An 18,793-nucleotide genomic window follows, 5' to 3' on the forward strand; every position below is an offset into this window, starting at 1 on the left:
ATGCCCCAGGAGGATCGGGATGCCCCGGGCGGAGCGCGATTCCCCCGGAGGAGCGGGAGGAGATTCGGGTCCAGGGCCCCGAGAGGGGCGGAGTGGTGGTGGTGGGGGGTGAAGGCCACGGCCCCGGGCGCTGCCCCCCGCCGCTCTCCTGCCTCCCGGGGCTCCGGCTCGTTTCGATTTCGTTTCTCGCCGCGATCGCGCCGAAGCCGCAGCGGCCGCGGGGCCGGGACCTGACCGTGCCGGACACCGAGGGCTCCGGGGCGCGCCGGGGATGCAGGTAGGAACCGCCTGTCCCCTGCCCGGGCCCTCGTCCTCCCTCCTCCCCGTCCCCACGGGCTTTCCCCCCCTCCATTCGAGGTGGAAGCTCATGCCCCCGCCGAAGGGTGACCCCCCACCCCACCCAGCCCACCTCCAAAGGGCCTCGCAGAGCCCGGAGCAGCCGCGGGGCTTCGCCCCCCCACCCATTTGGGACTGAGCCAAAAGCTGCTCTCACACATCTAGGGGTTCCTTTTCACCCCCCTTTTTTCTGGCTTTCCCGCTCCAACCCCTCCAAGGACAGTATTTCCTCTTGAAGCAAAGAAAAACTGTCTTGGAAACGTGTGGAAGCAGATAAACGGGGATAAAAGCGAGAACATAAAATCAGGAGAAAGTAATAAAAATTCAGAATGTATCTCGTGGCCTAGAAATCTTTAGGAGCAAGAAAAATACGAGATTTGTTCTGTTTTTACTGTAAATCTTGTTGTGAGAGAGTCACACAGATGGGAGAATAAAATAACTTTTAGATAGTTCTAGACAAAATACACTGCTCATTTCTTTCACTTTTATTTTCCCCTTATTGCTTAGAATGAATCTGAAAGATAGTTTGCATTGCTGCCAAGCCTGCTCAGAGTTTATTCTGGAGTCCCACTGGTTTGCTTGTGCAGTGTCATGGACCTGCCTGCTTTGCAGAGACAACCAGCAGCCACCAAATTGTCCTTCTGCTGAGGAAAACCCCTCACCAACCTGCTGCTACTGCCAGGGAAGCACTTTTCCCTGGAGGGATGCAGTGCATTCCTCCTGTCCCCCATTCTCCTGGTTTTGGGAACGTCAGCTTTGCATTTAAGATGTTTCCAAGCCTCACCACTGTAACATTCTTAACCTCTGATTTTCAGGACACTCAGCTCCTCTACCCCGCACACACAGTCGAGGGGAGGCTGCTTTAACCACCTCCAAAAACCTGCCTGAGCCTGAAGTGCTCAGAGTTGGCAACTGCTTTAGAAAATACCATTTGCCTGCAAAATTGTTAATTTTCCAGTGGGTGAAGCTGAGAAATTGCTGGGATTCACATGAATAGATTTTTAAGGGGAAATATTATCTGCTTGGCTGCCAGTAATGTTCAAGATCTAGATGGGGCTGGAAGCAGGATCTGAGCTCCCTTGTGGCTCGTGAGCTCTGACTGAGAGAGAAAAATAATTGTTGAAGGGCTGGAACTCGATGGCTGGTCAACAAAAGGGGTGGGATGGCCATTTCCCCTTATGCCCAAATGATCACTGGGGATAAAGCTGGAGATCTCTCTTCACACAGTGTTTTTAAGACAAAATCTAAGCACTATTGCCAGCTTTATTTCTCAACTCTAAATAATTGAAATGCTGTCCTAAAACCCTGGGCATCCAACGAGAATCTGAGGATCCTGCAGGAACTGGGAGCACAGGCACTGCAGGCTCTGCCAGTCTTGGATCCATCTCCTACTTCCCTGCAGCCCATGGGGCAGTGGGGATGGATAACCTCCTTCCAGAGCCTGACTGAGGGCAGGTTCCTCTGCTAAAGACAAGAGCTGGAGAAAGAGAGGGGAGTCTCTGGCTACTAAAACTGAGTTGGGCAACCAGAGACTCATCCTGGGGCTGGGGCGAGGAAGAACGTGAGGAAGATGTATGGAAGAGCTGCAGACAGCACAACAGGCTGCTGGGAGAAAACAGCTTGAAAACACTGGAGCAGGCATTTCCAAAGCCAAGGCAGGACCAGAACTGGGAACTGACCCCACTGATATGTCTGATCTCTTTTCCCCAGGGCAAAGTGGCCATCAGCTCTTCCAGCCCTGTTGTGGCAGCTTCATTACCACCCCCATCCCAGGCCAGACAGCCACTCATCAGCACTGGGGAGATCTTCAAGCTTCCAGGCAGGCTGAGTGAGTAGAGGTTGAGCAAGTCAAAGCTGCTTACTAAAGGGCAGGGTGGGGTATGGTGGGTACAGCCACAGTGTCCCACCCAGGGACCATTCCCTGCTGGCAAGAGGGACAAAGTGTCATCAGGGTTCATTTTCTCTCTTTGGAGTGTTTTTGATCTGTGAGTGCTTAATACAGAGGGAAAGTTCAATGACAGAGAAGAAATCCCACCCTGTCCCTCAGCAGTTTGGAGGATGGAGATAGAGTTGTTTCAGAGGCTGCTCCTGGTTTCAGGGATCCAGCCCGCCCTGTGGAGCAAGGATGACGTGATCCACTGGCTCAGATGGGCTGAGAGGGAATATTCCCTTCGGCAAACCGACGAGAGCAAGTTCGAAATGAACGGCAAAGCCCTGTGCATCCTCACCAAGGAGGACTTCAGGCACCGAGCTCCCAGCTCAGGTTAGACCCAGTGCAAGGGGGTCTCAAGGATCATCCAAGCACAACCCGTGGTCTGCTGAGAGGGGCTGGATGGGTCCCAGCAGGCCAGGCTTTAGCACTTTGGTGCTGGAGACAAGGACAACCCTTGTTGTTGGGGGGGAATAACCTTGTTATTATGTTATGTTATAACCTCAGCAACATCACCTTGAGAGAGTCTATTGTCCAAAGTCATCTGAGCAGAGTTGCCTTCCCTGTAGGTGATGTGCTTTATGAAATACTCTGCTTCATTAAGACTCAAAGAAGAGCTCTGGTGTGCAGCCCTTTGCTGAACTCACCCTTTGGGAAGGCCAGGAGCACGGAGGAAGGTAGGATGGAGAACAGCAGCTGCCCAGCAAGCAGAACCTGCCCACAGCTCCAGTGGGTTACACACACCTGGGGTTTGGAGCTCAGCCAGCTGAACCCATCCCACAGCACCTGAGAGAGGCAACCAGGTCCAACAAAGTCCAGGTCATCTGGGAAGTTTGTAGTGATGAAGCAGGTCTGGGCAGAATGAGGCCTAAGCAGCACCAGGGGGGTCTGTAGTGACCAGGCAAGTCTATGACTTCCCTAAGAAATCTGCCTGCAGAGTGAGATCTGGATCAGGGAGGGTCAAGCGTCAGGCAGAGGCACAGCCCTGCTGGAGACTGGTCCTGCTGCATAGCTGGGAAAGGGCTGAGGAGCCAGGGCTGAGCTTAAATAGAGCTTCTGGGCCAAAGGGTAGTGGGGAGAGGTCCCAGGTGAGGCTGTGTGGGCCAGTGAGGCTTATTAGTGCCCTGGGGGGGCCCAGGTAGGGGTTGGGGTGGGGAGAGGTTGGTATCATGGCTGGCTGTGTGTGGAGGTGGATCTGGGAGGTGGATCCTGAGCACTTCTGCTGGCTCTTGTAAAGTAACGAGCACCTTAAGTCTCTACAACAATTTGCCAGGGGGTGCCTGTGCTCTGGCACATCCTCCAGTTCCAGTTTTTCCTCTGTACCTGACCCTGACCCTACTTGGCATCTCCTCTGACCCTCCTAGACTTTCTGCTGCTCCTGCCTTAGGAAAATCCCAGGCTTTCCTCAGCACCCTCCTCCCCTGCCTGGGCTCCACCAGGCTGATAACCACCCTGGGCTGTCCCTCCCCTCCTGTTTCAAGGCTTTGGAAGATCTGGGACCTGCCCTAATGTGCCACAGGGTGTTTATTTGGCTTTTTTTCCCTTTTATTTGCAGGGGCAGACTGCAGTGCTGAGGCTGCCCCAGTCCTTGTTCCCTCCTGGCTGGGCTGTGCACAACAGCCTGTGTTCCTCAGCCACGTGGAGCCACTGAACCTGTCCCATCACAGCTCAGAGAGTGGCTGCAGGGCAGGTGCCATCTGCTCCTTTCCTACAACCCCGTTGGCCCCAGTGGATGGGAAAATGGCAGGTAACTATGAATTTATAGCCTGGCTCCTTGGGGAAATGACATGGTGCTTTGTCCTGTCTGCCCAGCTGTCTCCCTCCCCTTTATTTCGTGCTTCCCCACCTCAGTTTGCCCCCCTGAACAAACTGCAGTTCGTGCCTGTGTTCTGAGATCTCGCAGTAGAAGTGCTCTGGGCTCTTCTGATATTTATTGTCACTGCTGCCACGTGTGATCCTGGTGCTGATACACCCTTGCTGGAGCACAGTGGGAGCTCTGTGACCATTTATTCCCCCCCCCCATTGCTCAGACTGCAGGTTGCTGTGGGAATACGTGTACCAGCTCCTCTCCGACCGCCGCTACGAGCCCTACATCAGGTGGGAAGACAAGGAAGCCAAGGTCTTCCGGGTGGTTAACCCAAATGGACTTGCCCAGCTCTGGGGGAACCACAAGGTAAATGCAGTTGAGAACAAATTTGTCACCCCTGGGCTTCTGCAGGTCCCTTTCGTGACCTGTTCCCCAGGGCTGATGGCACAGGGAAGGGGAAGGGGGGTCACGGTGGTTGCTGAGATGCCAGCCTGGTAAAGAAAGAGGGACTTTCTCATCCCCTGGAAAGGAAAATGATGATTGTGAAGGCAGTCTGGGTTGGAGACCTACACTGGAACCATCTAGAATGTTCCACTTGTGGTCCTGCTGCAGACAGACCCAAACCAGGTGTCGGCACTTGCTTTCACTCAACACCCCACAATTCTTCCCCTTTCCAGAACAGGATGAACATGACCTATGAGAAGATGTCACGAGCACTCAGACATTACTACAAACTCAACATCATCAAAAAGGAGCCAGGGCAGAAGCTGCTGTTCAGGTGAGACGAAGCAGAACAGAGAAATGAACCCAGGCCCCCTCTGATGGTGCTTCCTGGGTTCCAAGCAAGAGCTGGGATCCTCAGCAAGGCCCAAGGGTGGCAGATCCCCTCTGGTGAGCTCCAGAGCTCAGCTGATCATGGCTTGGGTTGGAAGGGGCCTTAAAGTTCATCTCCCCTGCCATGGGCAGGGACATCTTCCACTAGACCAGGTTGCCCCAAGGCCCATCCAGCCTGGCCTTGTTGAGGGCAAAGGCTCCAGTATTTACAGCCTGCTTTGGGGCTGGGTTTGGACATACCCTTAAAGTCATGACAAAAATGTATTGCAGGTTTTTGAAGACTCCTGGGGAGATTGTCCATGAGAAATCCAGCAAACTGGAGCAGCTGGAGAATGAGGACCATGAAGATTCAAAAGAAGACCCACTGGAGGTTTCACTCTAGAAAATCTTTGGAGGTGCCTCACAGACAGACTTGTGCTCTGCTGGGAAGTGCTGGTGTGTCTTGCATCTCCTGGACAGAAGGCCACAGAGCTGGCCCTGGATTTCAAAACCTGCCCTGAGCCAAAGCTGGGACATCTCTGGGGCTTCATTAGCAAAACTCCCCCAGAAACCATCCCCCAGCCCCGACAGTGCATGGGAATGTGTGTGGACTGGTCTTCTGCTTGTTTCTCTCCTGCCCTCGGGGAGAGAATGTGATATTTTTGCTCTGAAAACTTTGATGCTTGTCTTTAAGGCTCAAACTTGCTGGCAGAGATCTCGCTGTTCTTCCAGAGAGATGTGCTGAGCAGAGCAGAGCGTGTGCTCTGGGTTGAGCAGCCTTTGCAGTGAGTGGTGTCCCTGAGTGTGAACGTGCTGCTCTGAGTCTGAGCCATTTCCCTGACTTCTAAATGGACTTGTGTTGCAGAAATGGGGCACACTGGAATCACAGTGGCTCCCCTGTGATTAAGGGTGGGAGTGTGGTGAAATATCTGCCTGGATCAGGCCTGGCTAAAGCTCCAGGGTTGCCCTAAGCTGGTTCTCACTTTAACTCCTTTCCCTCCAGGTGATGCTTTTTGTAATTAGCTGATTGAATAATGTGAAAAGAAACAAAGAAAGTAATGACTGTGAGCCCAGTCTGGTCAGATATGTGGTTATTTGCTTTGAGTTTGAAGCAGGAATGCCTTGAGGGAACAGAGTGTGTTTGTGTGTGTGTTTGAAAACATAAAATACCCACTAATATTTTCACATTGCTTTTCATTGAGGAAATAAAATCCTGTGACTGTGTAAAGTTGAAAATCCCACTTCTTGCTGGTTAAAGGTCTGAAACTGGGAAAGTCCAGCTTTCCTCCCCAGGACAAAGGTCTTTGGGCAACTTCTATACCTGAGTGCAGCAATCTGAGCCACTCAGGAGCTGATGGGTGAACACAGCACAGACATGGGGGGGTTTTGCACCATGAGGTTTCCACCAAAACTGGTGGTTTCCAACCTGAAATTACAGTTCCTTTTTTGCTGTAACTGGTGTTGCTCCTCCAAAACTACTTTACAGCTGGAGGCTGGAGATGCTGGTAGGGCTGTAGCCAGCAAGAGGTGGTGGTGGGATGGGTGGTGGCTGATTGGCAAAGCCTCAGCAGCTCCGGAAACACTGCCTGAGAAGTTTCACTTCCACAAAAAATCACCAGCTCACTGGTAAAAAAGAGGTGCTTGGCAATTCAAGGGAGGGAGGAGAAGGAAAGGAAAAGCTCTAATGGGGTAAATGAGAGTAAGGTCACAGCCTGTGGGAGATTCTGGCCGGGAAGGGAGGCCAAAATCTTTGCTAGGAGAGGGGCTGGAGGTTACCCAGCACCCACCAAGCTGCAGCCTGGGGCTGCACCACACCAGGAAGGTGCAGTGAAGCACCCAGATCTCATCCTTCCTCTCACAGAGGGGGCTTTTTGTCCCAGGGAAGATTAAAACCAGATCTTTCTTGGGATAAAATCCATCAGAGTAAGGGTAAATCTTCTCCAGCCCTGCTGGACATCTTTGGTGGGACAGCAGACTTCCTTCCTTGGCCACTGTCCCACGCTGGCCCTGTGCCACTCCTGGAATACACACCCATGGGTGCATTTTTCGTGACCTTCCCTTAACAAGACATCCCTACACTTTCTTGCCATGCAAACAGCCCTGATGGTTGCTGAGCATTCCATCACTTCCCCAACCCGTGTGCTTGTTTTGTTGGAGCAGGTGACAGTTGGTGACCCTGGTGCTTGTGATGTGACCTCTGTTCACTTGTTTTTCCTGTGATGACTCAGGATCACTCTGGACTTGGACGGGAATTTCCTCTCCTGCCTGGGAAGCTGCCAAAACCTCTCAACACTCCTTGATCTCAGAGGGTGAAAATCCAAGGGCACCTGAAATCCAAAGGTTCCAGGCTTTCTTTCCTGGAAAAAAGGGCTTTTGTTGGCCTGCAGGAGCCCTGTGCTGAAACTGCCAGTCCCACTCCTGAAGGTCAGTACAGGAGAAGATTCCTCCCAGAAAAAAGGTGCCACAACAGAAAGCTTTTGCTGCCCAAAGAGTGCCAAGAGTGGCCCACCACCTGCACACGAGAGACAGGCAGTAAGGGTTTTCTTTCCTGGGGGGAAGGTGTGAGATCCTGGATCTGAATCTTGCTGAATTATTGATATGGGTCAGAACCAACTCACTCTGTGTGTGTGTGTGCAGGTGGGGAAGGACCTGCAGGAACGTGGTAAGCCTGTGCTGAGGGCACAGGGCAGAGCTGAAGGCCTGTAGCTGGGCTGTCAGTCAAGTCAGACCTGCCTGGTAGCCTGAGCACACCACAGCCCTGCAGCCTGTGACTGGCTACAGCACAGCTCACTCTGGCCTGGAATTGTGTGAATGTTTTAGTGAAATGCTTTTTTCTTGGTTGAATTTTACTCCTGTAAAAACCTTTTGCCAAAATATCTTATTTTTTCCCACTAAATTAAAAAGAATTTCTCTTAGAGAAGAGTGTGTGACTCTTTCTCCGGACGCTAATTAGAGGTTATAACGAACCAGAAGGCCTTTAAAAAGTCTTAAATAAAAATATAACTACTCTGGGCAGCTTATAGCTTAATGAAGAGTGTAACAGGCAGCAAGAGTTTTCTGTCCTGACAGCTTTTGTCTGGGAGGAATCTTCCTCTGTGTTCAATTTTGGGAGTCGGACTGGCAATTTCAGCACAGGGTTCCTGCAAGTGAATGACTGCCCTCCCCCAGGAAAGAAAACCTGTAACCTTTGTAATGCAGGTAAAGTTGGTGGGCCACCCTGGGCACTCCATGGGCAGCAAGAGCTTTCTGTCCTGGCACCTTTTATCTGGGAGGAATCTTTGTTCATATCCAATTTTGGGAGTGGCACTGGCAGTTTCAGCACAGGGCTCCTGCAAGCCAACAAAAGCCCTTTTTTCCAGGAAAGAAAGCCTGGAACCTTTGTGTTACAGGTCAAGCTGGTGGGCCACTCTTGACACTCCATAATCAGCAAGAGCTTTCTGTCCTGCCACCTTTTGTCTGGGAGGAATCTTTACCCGTGCTGAATTTTGGGAGTGGGACTGGCAATTTCAGCACAGGGCTCCTACAAACGAGTGACAGCCCTTTCCCCAAGGAGAGAAAGCCTATAATCTTTGGGTTTCAGGTGCAGTTGGTGGGACACTCTGGGCACTCCATAGGCAGCAAGAGTTTTCTGTGAGGGCACTTTTGTCTGGGAGGAATCTTTGTCCTCATTCAATTTTGGGAGTCGGACTGGCAATTTCATTGCAGGGTTCCTGCAAGAGAACCACCTCCTTTTCCCCCAGGAAAGAAAGCTCTAACCCTCGGTGTCTCAGGTGTAAGTGGTGGGCCACCCAGGACACTCCATAAGCACAAAGAGCTTTCTGTCCTGGCACCTTTTGTCTGGGAGGAATCTTCATCCGTATTCAATTTTGGGAGTTGGACTGGCAGTTTCAGCACAGGGCTCCTGCAAGCCAGCAAAAGCCCTTTTTTCCAGGAAAGAAAGCCTGGAACCTTTGTGTTACAGGTCAAGCTGGTGAGCCACTCTTGACACTCCATAATCAGCAAGAGCTTTCTGTCCTGCCACCTTTTGTCTGGGAGGAATCTTTATCCGTGCTGAATTTTGGGAGTGGGACTGGTAATTTCAGTGCAGGGCTCCTACAAACGAGTGACAGCCCTTTCTCCAAGGAGAGAAAACCTATAATCTTTGGGTTCCAGGTGCAGTTGGTGGGACACCCTGGGCACTCCACAAGCAGCAAGAGTTTTCTGTGAGGGCACCTTTTGTCTGGGAGGAATCTTCGTCCGCATTCAATTTTGGGAGTCGGACTGACAATTTCATTGCAGGGTTCCTGCAAGAGAACCACCTCCTTTTCCCCCAGGAAAGAAAGCTCTTACCCACGGTGTCTCAGGTGTAAGTGGTGGGCCACCCAGGACACTCCATAAGCACAAAGAGCTTTCTGTCCTGGCACCTTTTATCTGGGAGGAATCTTCGTCCGTATTCAATTTTGGGAGTGGCACTGGCAGTTTCAGCACAGGGCTCCTGCAAGCCAACAAAAGCCCTTTTTTTCCAGGAAAGAAAGCCTGGAACCTTTGTGTTACAGGTCAAGCTGGTGGGCTACTCTTGGCACTCCATAATCAGCAAGAGCTTTCTGTCCTGCCACCTTTTGTCTGGGAGGAATCTTTATCTGTGCTGAATTTTGGGAGTGGGACTGGCAATTTCAGCACAGGGCTCCTGCAAACAAACAACAGCCCTTTCCCCCAGGAAAGAAAGCCCTTACTGTCCGTCTCTCACGTGCAGCTGGTCAGTCACTCTTGGCTCAGGGTGGCCCAACAAGTGCACCTGAAACCTAAAGTTGACAGCCTTCCTTTCCTGGGGGAAAAGGCTGCTGTTTCCTTGTAGAAACCTGCCCTAAACTGCCAGTCTGACTCCCAGTATTGAATACAGGTGAAGATTCCTCCCAGACAAAAGGTGCCAGGACAGAAAGCTCTTGCTGCCTATGTAGGGACAAGGGTGGCCCACCACTTACACCTGAGATACTGAGGGTAAGAGCTTTCTTTCCTGGGGGAAGGGCTGTTGTTCCCTTGCAGGAACCCTGCACTGAAATTGCCAGTCCGACTCCCAAAATTGAATATGGACAAAGGTTCCTCCCAGACAAAATGTACCCTCACAGAAAGCTCTTGCAGCCCATGGAGTGCCAAGAGTGTCCCACCACCTGCACCTGAGAGACCTGGGCTGAGGGCTTTCGTTCCTGGGGGAAAGGTGCAATTTGGGAATTTTGGAGTTCCCGGGAATCTCTCATATCCTCCCTGGGGCAATGTGTGTCTTTCCCTGCTATAAACAGTGGCAGGAGGGCTGTAAATCTGCTGATTTCCTGGAATGGGGAGCCATCCCTGTTGGTAAACAACGGAGTCAGCACTGCTTGTGCCGGGGAGTTTGGTGTGGGTGTGTGAGGAGGGAGAGCACACAGCCCTTGACATGGCTGGAATCAGGGGCAGTGGAACACAGGCAGGTGCCCTGTGTGGGCTTTCCCAAAGGTTTGCAGGTGCTTTGATCCCTGGAGAACATCACCCACATTCAGCAGCACCAGGTCTGGCAGTGTTTGGGGCAGAGTGTTGCACAGTGGCTGTTTTTTACCCCACTCATGTGCTGGGGGAAGCAGCTAAAACCAGGCTCAGGGGTGGAGGAAAAGAGGATTTTCTTTGGGGGCTGGTGCCCAGCACCCTCTTGGATCAGATGAACTGCACAACTGGGCTGAGAGGTTTCCAGCAAAGCCATGTGTTGGCTGTGCTGTCCATCCAAACCGGGGCTGGTGCAGGGAGTAGTGTCTCCCCTCAACATCCTGTTGTGGTTCAGGTTATCTCCTCAACACCCCTGTCATGGTTCATATGCTCTCCTCAACACCCTGTCATGGTTCACATGCTCCCCTCAACACCCCTCATTGTGGTTCAGGTGCTCCCCAAATGCTCCTGTCATGGTTCAGGTTTTCTCCTCAGCACTCCTGTCATGGTTCAGGTGCTCTCCTCAATACCCCTGTTATGCTTCAGATCTGAAACTATGGATGTTTTTGTGCCCAGGAGGTTGTTGTTGGCTCGTGGCTGGTGTTGGCTGCAGGGCACCTTTGTGGTCCATGGAAAACACAGCAGGCTCCAACACCCACTCAGGTTGGCTGTGGCTTTGGGTAGCCAAGCCTTGGAGACCTCCAAGGATGGTGATTCCCAACCCCTCTAGACACCAGTTTGAGATTGTCCCACCCTCCTGCAGAGGAGAGTTTTCCTGATGTCCAACCTCAGCCTTGTGTCCTGTCGGTCTTCTTCCAAAGAAATTTGGGTGATTTGACCCTTGCCACCTTCTGAGCCTGTTGTAATCCCCTGTTCCTCACAGCTCCATGTGGGCAATGCCTCTCCTTTCCTTTTGTTCCATCTTCTGAAACAATTTCCTGCAAGGAGGTTGGTTATCCCCTCCTGTGTCCCCATGGATTTAGTTCTGCTTTTCCCTCCAGCATCTCTGGCCCGAAGATACCAACCCTGGCATTGTGTGCTCCCTCCTCATGACCACATTTCCTACCAGCCTCCTTCTCTCCAATACTGATGAGAAAAGTGGACAAACTTGGATCCAGATCCCTCCCCTCCACTCTTGTAGTGGGGTTTTGGTTCCTCTCAGTCTCTTGCAAACATCTTTTTCTTATGCCTCTCTCCCACTGGCTTTGAGCCTGTCCCAAATCCCAGGAGGGGTCTGAACTTGCATAAAGATCTGGATCCAGAATCACAGCTCGGGTCAAGATTTTTCCTGGTGTCACTTCAGGTATCCCATCTCCAGGCTGTGTCTGGAACTGCTACGACAAAGAGCAGAAGTCTGCAAGAGGTCACAAGTTAATACTGATTCCCAGCTGAACCATGACAAGCCCTCCATGAGCAGAGATGGGATTTAGACTCAGCCTTGAATAACCTCCAGTAGCAAGATCTCCAAACTGGAGGTGGCCAAACTGCTGGAGTGGATGTGGCTTTTTGTTTTATGGGTGTTTCAGAGTTAAAAAACCAACAAAATTGATTGTGAAAGTCCTTTTCCTGCCCCGGAATCGACCTGTTTATGGAAGGATGTGGACATGTGCTGGGGAGCAGCACAGAGCTCCTAATGGAGGATTTAATTATTTATCAATAAATGGGGATGCTGAAAAACCGAGCCAGGTAATTCCAAATCAATACTAGACTCTGATTCATCGGTGTGGGCTCAGGAGAGACGTGCACTGGATCTCTCCCAGTCACAGGAAATTATGTGTCAGAGAGTTTACAGAAAGGAAGAAAATAATCCCGGGCTGTTCTGACTGCAAACCGAACCCATAATCGGGAAAAGGCCATTTGTATCCAGGGAAAACCTTGGCTGCACATCATCCCAGCTGAAAACCAGAGACAGTGCATCGCTGCTCGGCTGGGAATCTTTCCGAGGGGTTTTCCAGGAGGGGTTTTTCCAAAGCCTGCGTCCCGCCCGGCAAAAGCATCCGGCTCCCTCCCTGCGAGGTGCAGTGCGGAATTTTGCCATCAGGTGGCAAAATAGTGATGGGGAATGGGGGAAGCACCTGCCGGAGGGTGTCACACTCACGGGGGTGGGCACAGAGGTGGCCCTGGGGTCAAAAGGAGCTTTGGTGTAAGAAAGGTTTGATCTCAAGAAGATTTTCTTGGCTCGGGTGCGGTTTGCAGGTGTTGGGATGTGCCCGGTGGGAGATGCTGCGTTCCTGGGAGAGGCTGAGTGGGAGCCACGGGGGTGTGAAGGATTCGGGTCATGAGCTGCTGCTGATTCACGTTTTAGGGTGGGTCTGAAGGACCCCAGGGTGGGGTTGGAGGATTTCAGCCCAGCCATGCCCAGTGTTAACAACACCAGGGTTGTGGGTTTGATCCCTGTATGGATCATTCACTTAAGAATTGGACTCGACGATCCTCGTGGGTCCCTTCCAACTCAAAATATTCTGTGACTCTGATTCTGTGTCTCAACAACCTGACAGCACCGTGTCCCAGAGTGTCTGTGGTCCCACAACATCCTCTGGGAACTGACACGAGCAGGGCAATCTGCTTCCTTCTTTTGTCTGAGAAAAGTTACGACTTCCCTTTACAAAAACAACCCAGAAAAGCCCATAAAAGGCACCACGCACAGTGAAAAACAACAAACCAAACCAAACCCAAAGCCGAGCAGCTGCCTGAGATAACTGGTCTCAAAGGCCAGCTCTGACACCGGCTGACAGGTGATTTTTATGCTGTTTTTGCTGCCACTTGTCACAAGGAAATTGTTTTCTCCTCCAGTGAAACTCACGCCCACTGGTTTCCGCCACGAGGGCGGTGATAACGGGGATTCCTACCTGAATGGCTGCTAAAAATAGGAATTATCTCAGCCCTCCACCGGCTTGGGCATAAAAGGGCACCTCCCAGGAGAGCCTGAGAAGAACCCTTAGCGCCTGTGGCCGAGGAGCTTGTCTTGACCTGTGTCCAAACAGGCAGAAATACTGATGGAAAGGTAAAAACCAAATAATGAACAGTGTGGCCAATGCACTCGAATCGTCGAAGTAGGATGGGGGTTGTGGCTTTGCTGTGATTAAATTTAGTGGAATGATTTGTTATTGGGTGGTTGGTGGGGTTTGGTGTTGGCTTGGATGAAGGAAACTTGTCTTCCTGATCCCCAGAACCAGCCAAGGTGGGGTGGGTGGGTGTGCTGGGCATTCTGATGATGTTCACTGAGTCTGAGGGGAGGCTGATGCCCAACTCCAGGGTGGTTTTACAGCCCAGTGTACCAGGTTTCTGTGCTTGCTCCCTCTGTGCTGTTCAGTGGTGGAGAAAGTCTGTTTTGGGTCTGGTTCTTTGAAGGGTGAAATTGGTTTCAAAGATAAAACCAACACAAGGCACGGTCACAGCTTCCTGGTTTTTCAAAAGCAACATTCCTGTTTAATTTTGCTTGCCAATACAGAGAAAAAGGGCAATGGGAAAGGCAGGGAGTGGGTGGTCCGAGCTCTGTTCACAGCCCTGTGCTGGTGGGAGCTCAGAGGGACTGTGTCACTGAGCAGATTTACAGGAGCCCATATTTCCCTTGACCTCTCCAGCCTTGCTGAGGGAGGATTTTCTTTTTAGCAGCCAATACTTTAAGGGGAAATACTCAAAAATCTGAATTGTGTCATTCACCGTGTGCTCCTGGGGTGTCATTTTTGATCACAATGTGGGAACACGTTGCAATGGGATGACAGGAGGGTGTCTGGGTGATGACCTTACTGGGTGAAACCCCCTGGATGGTGACCAAGTTCTCCCCTGAGACATGCCCAGCCCATCTCCCGCTCCCTGTAGTTTCAGTTCCTTTATCAGTGGTGTCTACAGTCCATCATAAAACCCTGCACCAGGAGCAGCCAGATAACCACTGTAAAACTGGCTGATCAGTAACCAGGAACATTAACAGACTCAGGCACCCCTGGGTGCCAGAATGGGGGGGGGAGGATTTCCATCATGCCCAACCCAACTGTGCAGCCACTTGGGGAAAGCAAAAGCACCAGGCTGAAAATGTTGTTTTTCTCCCCAGCAACGTGAGGGCTCCGGCTGAGGAGGTGCCTCGGTGGGATGTGGGGAGGCAGCCGTCGGGCAAGATCCTCTCCCTGGACAGGCAAGAGGCCAAGAAAGTGCTGGAGATTTATGTCAGGCGCTCGCTGAGCTGCCGTGAGAACCCACCAGGGGCCAAACAAACCCCACAGGAGAAAACTGGAGGGCGAGGGAGGAAAACGGACGGGCTGCAACGGTCAGAAAGCGACTTCTGCACGTACTCAGGTGCCAAATCCAGCCCCAAGAAGAACCAGGAGGAGGGACTCAGAGTGCTGGACCTGGAAGAGGCTCTGGATGATGACAGCAAAGCTCCCCAGGAGGTCCCTAAAGAGGGGCCGAAGCCCAAGAGGAAAAGCACAAAAAACTCCTCCCAAGGCAAACCCCAGCATTCGGGTTCAAAACCAACCTGGTTGAAAAGTTTCTTAAATTTCTTCTTCAAGAGGAGCCCCGAGGACCAGAAGGAAAACGCAGGGCAAAAAGCAAAGGAGAAAGATGCCAAAGCTTCTCAGGGCTCCAAACCAGAAGGAGCCAAAAAGCACAGAGTAGACTCAAGCACGTCCCCAGTGCCAGGCAGAGCCCCGAAGAGGAAAACCAGCCTCAAGAAGGTTTTCTCCTTGAAGAAGCACGGGGAGGAGGAGCGGGGAGAGGCGGGATCCGGGGCGAGGACCAAGCGACCCGGCTGCCTTCCCCTGAGGCACGTCCTGGCACCGGCCACGCCAGGTGGGACCCCCACTCACCCACCCCTGACCCACCCCTTCACCCAACGGGACCTCCCTGGGCTTCTTTTGGGAAAAACGTCATGTTTAGTGCTGGTTTCTAATGAGGTGTCGCCCTCCCGGGGCTTTCTGGGGTTTTGGGGTGGGCTTTGGAGACTCCAGTCCCAACCCGCTGCCCCAGGAAAGGGTTGTTCTGCCCGTGCTTTGAGCACCTGTCACCCCAAGCCTGATGTTGGCAGTAACCACCCAAGCACAAGTTTTCGCCCCTCTGGCAACCAAGGGTCACGGGGGTTTAGTTTAAACCTGTGTTTGAGACCTGAGATTAAATCCCAAACCACTCCGGGGCCGATGTTAAGGTGTTTGACATTTGCCATGGGGGTGGGTGTGGTGCAGCAGAGCCCGTGGGACACCCAGTTCCACCCCTTCCAGTGCCAAAACACTGGTGAGGGGATTTACAAGGAGCTTTGGCAGATCTGGGGCAAGTCACAGCTGCTCAGCTGTGGCTCAGAAGGCGCAGCCACATCCTCCAGCACAGGAATGCACTAATCCAGGGTGGGCACCAGCACATCCAGTCCCTGCTGCAGCTGCTTTTCCCTTTCAATCAATCACCAACAAAAATAATCCTCACTGCTGAATGTGTGTTTTCCTTCCAGCAGAGGTGGAGCAGCCCGATGGCTACTACACAGAGGTCTCAGAAGAGATTGGGCTGATCGTGCAGGGCAGTGAGAGCCAGGGGAGGAGGGCAAGTGGATTTGGGGAGCCCCCACAGCCACCTGGCACCGATGGGGTTGGTGAGTGTTGCCCTTGCTGGCACCTACAGAAAAGATATGCACACAAGACTTGTCCCCACACAGAGCCTGCACAGCACCCAACCCCTGCTGCAGTCCTGATGCAGGGAATACAAAGGCTTTGGTGGAGGTTTTCAGCATCAGGTCTTGATTGGGGGAGAGAGAAATTCATGGAATCTCCGAATGGTTTGGGTTGGAAAGGACTTTAAAGATCATCTCATTCCCTCCCTCTTCCATGGGCAGGGACAACTTCCAACTAGACCACACAAAGGGCAAAATTCAAAGGCAGGAGCGTGGTTTTGCTGGGTGAGGGTAACAAGGCACTTGGAACAGGCTGAAATGGTTTTTGGAGGGATGGAGAGGGACAAATGTTGCTCAGGGAATTTTTTCTGGGGACTAAACAGAGCACGTGGGCGTGGGAGGCTTGGAGAAAGGGCTGGAGATAATGTGGGATCTCTGTCTGCAGATGAACCCATCAGGAGGATCGTGGCCCTGCTCCGGAGCGCAGGAGATGAGCTGGACAGGCAGGTGAGAGGAGAGCTGAGGGAATGTGGGCCAGGCTCTGCACTGCTGTGAAATGCAGCAGCACCATCGATCCCCTGGCGCAGGGGATCAGTGAAATCAAGGAAATGGCAACTCCCAATTCCCCAGTCCTGGGCGTGGTCGGGGCTGTCTGTGTGTCCTCCCTCAGCGTGGGGTGAGGGCACCAGCACGGGGCTGACACGTGGGACCCCTCGCTCCTGCCGTTGTTCCCCTGCCTCTCCCCCAGATGCGGGAGGACGCGCGGCTGCAGCTCTTCTTCAGGGACATGTCCTACAGCTCCTTCAAGGACCTGGCCGACGCCTACGTCCGGCGGGAAATGACGGCCAGCAGGGCCGATGCCGACCCCCAGGAGATCCAGTTTGCCTTCACGGTCCACCTCACAGCCACGCTGGCTGGGATCTGCAGCCAGGCAGTGAACAGGATCATGGGCTTCGGCACACGCTACCTGGAGGATTCGTTTGCGCCCTACGGCAAAATTCTCCAGGTGAGGAGGAGGATGAGCCCGGGGCTGAGCTTCCAGAAGAGAGTCAGGGCAAGTGCCCAGGGAAGCTGTGGTTGCCCCATCCCTGGAAGTGTTCAAGGCCAGGTTGGACGGGGTTTGGAGCAACCTGGGCTAGTGGAAGGTGTCCCTGCCCATGGCAGGGGGTGGAACTGGATGAGCTTTAAGGTCCCTTCTCAACCCAGACATTCTGGGATTCCATGATTCTGGTGCCCCTCTGCTCTGGAGCCAGACTGGAGCCCTCTGCTCTGGAGCTGGGGGTGTTCAGCCTGGAGAAGGGAAGGCTCCAGGGAGAACTTACAGCTCCTTCCAGTGCCAAAAGGGGCTCCAGGAGAGCTGGAGGGGGACTTGGGGCAAGGGTCTGGAGTGACAGGACAAGGGGGAATGGCTTCCCACTGCCAGAGGGCAGGGTTAGGTGGGATATTGGGAAGGAATCCTTCCCTGTGAGGGTGGTGAGGCCCTGGCACAGGTTGCCCAGAGAAGCTGTGGCTGCTCCATCCCTGGAGGTGCCCAGGTTGGACAGGGTTAGGAGCAACCTGGGCTAGTGGAAGGTGTCCCTGCCCATGGCAAGGGGTGGAACAAGATGAGCTTTAAAGTCCCTTCCAACCCAAAGCATTCCACGATTCCACGATTTTATGAACGTTTCTTCTGTCTCAGCAGAACAGAGAAAAGCTCAGGACAGACCACTGTGACAGCCCAGACTGAAATCAGCTGCTGTGAAGGGCCTGTGGTGCCTGGGAACCCAAGGATGAAGATTTACTGGTGGGAGGACAATCCCTGATGGTGACCTGGATGTGGGGTGAACTTCTGAGCCCTGGATTTAAAATCCTCGAAGGAAAACCTGAGCAACAACCAGAGCACTGTGAAATGCTAAAAACCCTCCTGGCTGGGGGCAGAGAGTCTGTGAATCAAACAAAGCCCAGATTTCACCCTGTATTTGCATTTTAGCTCCCACCAAGTGCATGTGTTGAACCTCAGGGGTTGTTGGTGTTTGTGTACGTGTATTTATTTACCTGCTTTTCTATATGTATCTGTGAATGTACAACATAATTTTTGCAGTTTCTGCTGTCAGCCAAGCATCCAGTTTGGAAAAAAACATAAAACTCAACTAAATTGGTGCCTAAATGCCAGCCAGGCTTATCTTCAGGGTGTTGTGTGAGGCTTTTATAGATGGAATAACATTTGCTTTGCTCCAGCTGCTGTGGCTGCTCCTTCCCAGCCAGATGCCAAGTGGCACAAGGGACTCAGGGGATACACAGTGCTGTCCTGCCAATTTTACGATTTATAGTCATTCCCTTTCCAGCAGAAGGAGATTTACTGCCCAAAGCAGCTTGGGTTAACACCAAGAACTGGGTAAAGCTCGTTCCTGAGCGGCGCAGGAGCCGTCACTCCCTCGAGGACCGAGGGGATTTGCAGCTGCCAGGGTCTCACCTACAAGCTCTAAGAAGATGTGAAATGTCAAAGGGATTTAAACCCTAATCACTGGGAATGTTTCCAGCTAATCTTTGCCCAGACCCCTAAGCAGGGCCATGGATTAAGGCAGCTTGGGGTGGGGGGGGTGAGTGTTGCCAGGGCTCGGTGTGATGGCACCAGCAGGAGCATCTCCCTTGCGAGGTTGGACCCAGCCTGGAGTGAAGGAGATGAAGTTTTGGGGTTTGGAGTGTGCAAGAGGTGGGATGATCTAGTAGGTTGAAGGTGATGGTGGCAGCAAACAAATATGTGTGTCTGGGTCAGGGCCATGTGTGGGGTGACAGTCCCTTGTGGGCTTTTGGTGCCAGCTGGGTCTGTCCAGCACCTCCTCTCCTGGATTCTCAGTCCATTTAAAACCCTAAGCAACAGAAAATAGGGAAGCAGAGCCCT

General features: G+C 52.5%; 2 protein-coding genes across 4 annotated transcripts; both read left to right on the forward strand.

The window, feature by feature from the left end:
* Positions 1–230: 230 nt before the first annotated feature.
* Positions 231–6,122, forward strand: ETV7 (ETS variant transcription factor 7). Its single transcript, XM_051808805.1, is given in 8 exon segments — positions 231–277; positions 2,047–2,164; positions 2,435–2,599; positions 2,836–2,943; positions 3,747–4,013; positions 4,297–4,439; positions 4,751–4,851; positions 5,178–6,122. Coding segments are annotated over 8 exon segments (1,020 nt in total). The 5' UTR covers positions 231–271; the 3' UTR covers positions 5,290–6,122.
* A 7,092-nt stretch (positions 6,123–13,214) lies between these two features.
* On the forward strand, positions 13,215–18,231 carry BNIP5 (BCL2 interacting protein 5). Of its 3 annotated transcripts, none has more exons than XM_051808767.1 (6): positions 13,215–13,323; positions 14,371–15,107; positions 15,757–15,894; positions 16,358–16,419; positions 16,661–16,918; positions 17,591–18,231. In XM_051808767.1, the coding sequence occupies exons 1-6, from the start codon at positions 13,316–13,318 to the stop codon at positions 17,636–17,638; spliced, it is 1,251 nt and encodes a 416-aa protein (XP_051664727.1). In that variant the 5' UTR covers positions 13,215–13,315; the 3' UTR covers positions 17,639–18,231. The 3 variants fall into 3 exon arrangements, with proteins under 3 accessions (XP_051664727.1, XP_051664729.1, XP_051664728.1); XM_051808769.1 differs by having other exon boundaries at positions 15,760–15,894; XM_051808768.1 differs by having other exon boundaries at positions 17,594–18,230.
* Positions 18,232–18,793: the final 562 nt, after the last annotated feature.

Source organism: Manacus candei, unplaced genomic scaffold (assembly GCF_025592945.1).
Source record: "Manacus candei isolate 608988 ecotype Guabito, Panama unplaced genomic scaffold, ASM2559294v1 h1tg000073l, whole genome shotgun sequence".
In the NCBI taxonomy this organism is placed as follows: domain Eukaryota; kingdom Metazoa; phylum Chordata; class Aves; order Passeriformes; family Pipridae; genus Manacus; species Manacus candei.

Coding starts and splice junctions, on each gene's coding strand:
- BNIP5 (XM_051808767.1), top strand. Junction 15,108..15,756: donor CCTGGCACCGGCCACGCCAG/GTGGGACCCCCA, acceptor TTTTCCTTCCAG/CAGAGGTGGAGCAGCCCGAT. Junction 16,919..17,590: donor CCTACGGCAAAATTCTCCAG/GTGAGGAGGAGG, acceptor CTTCTGTCTCAG/CAGAACAGAGAAAAGCTCAG.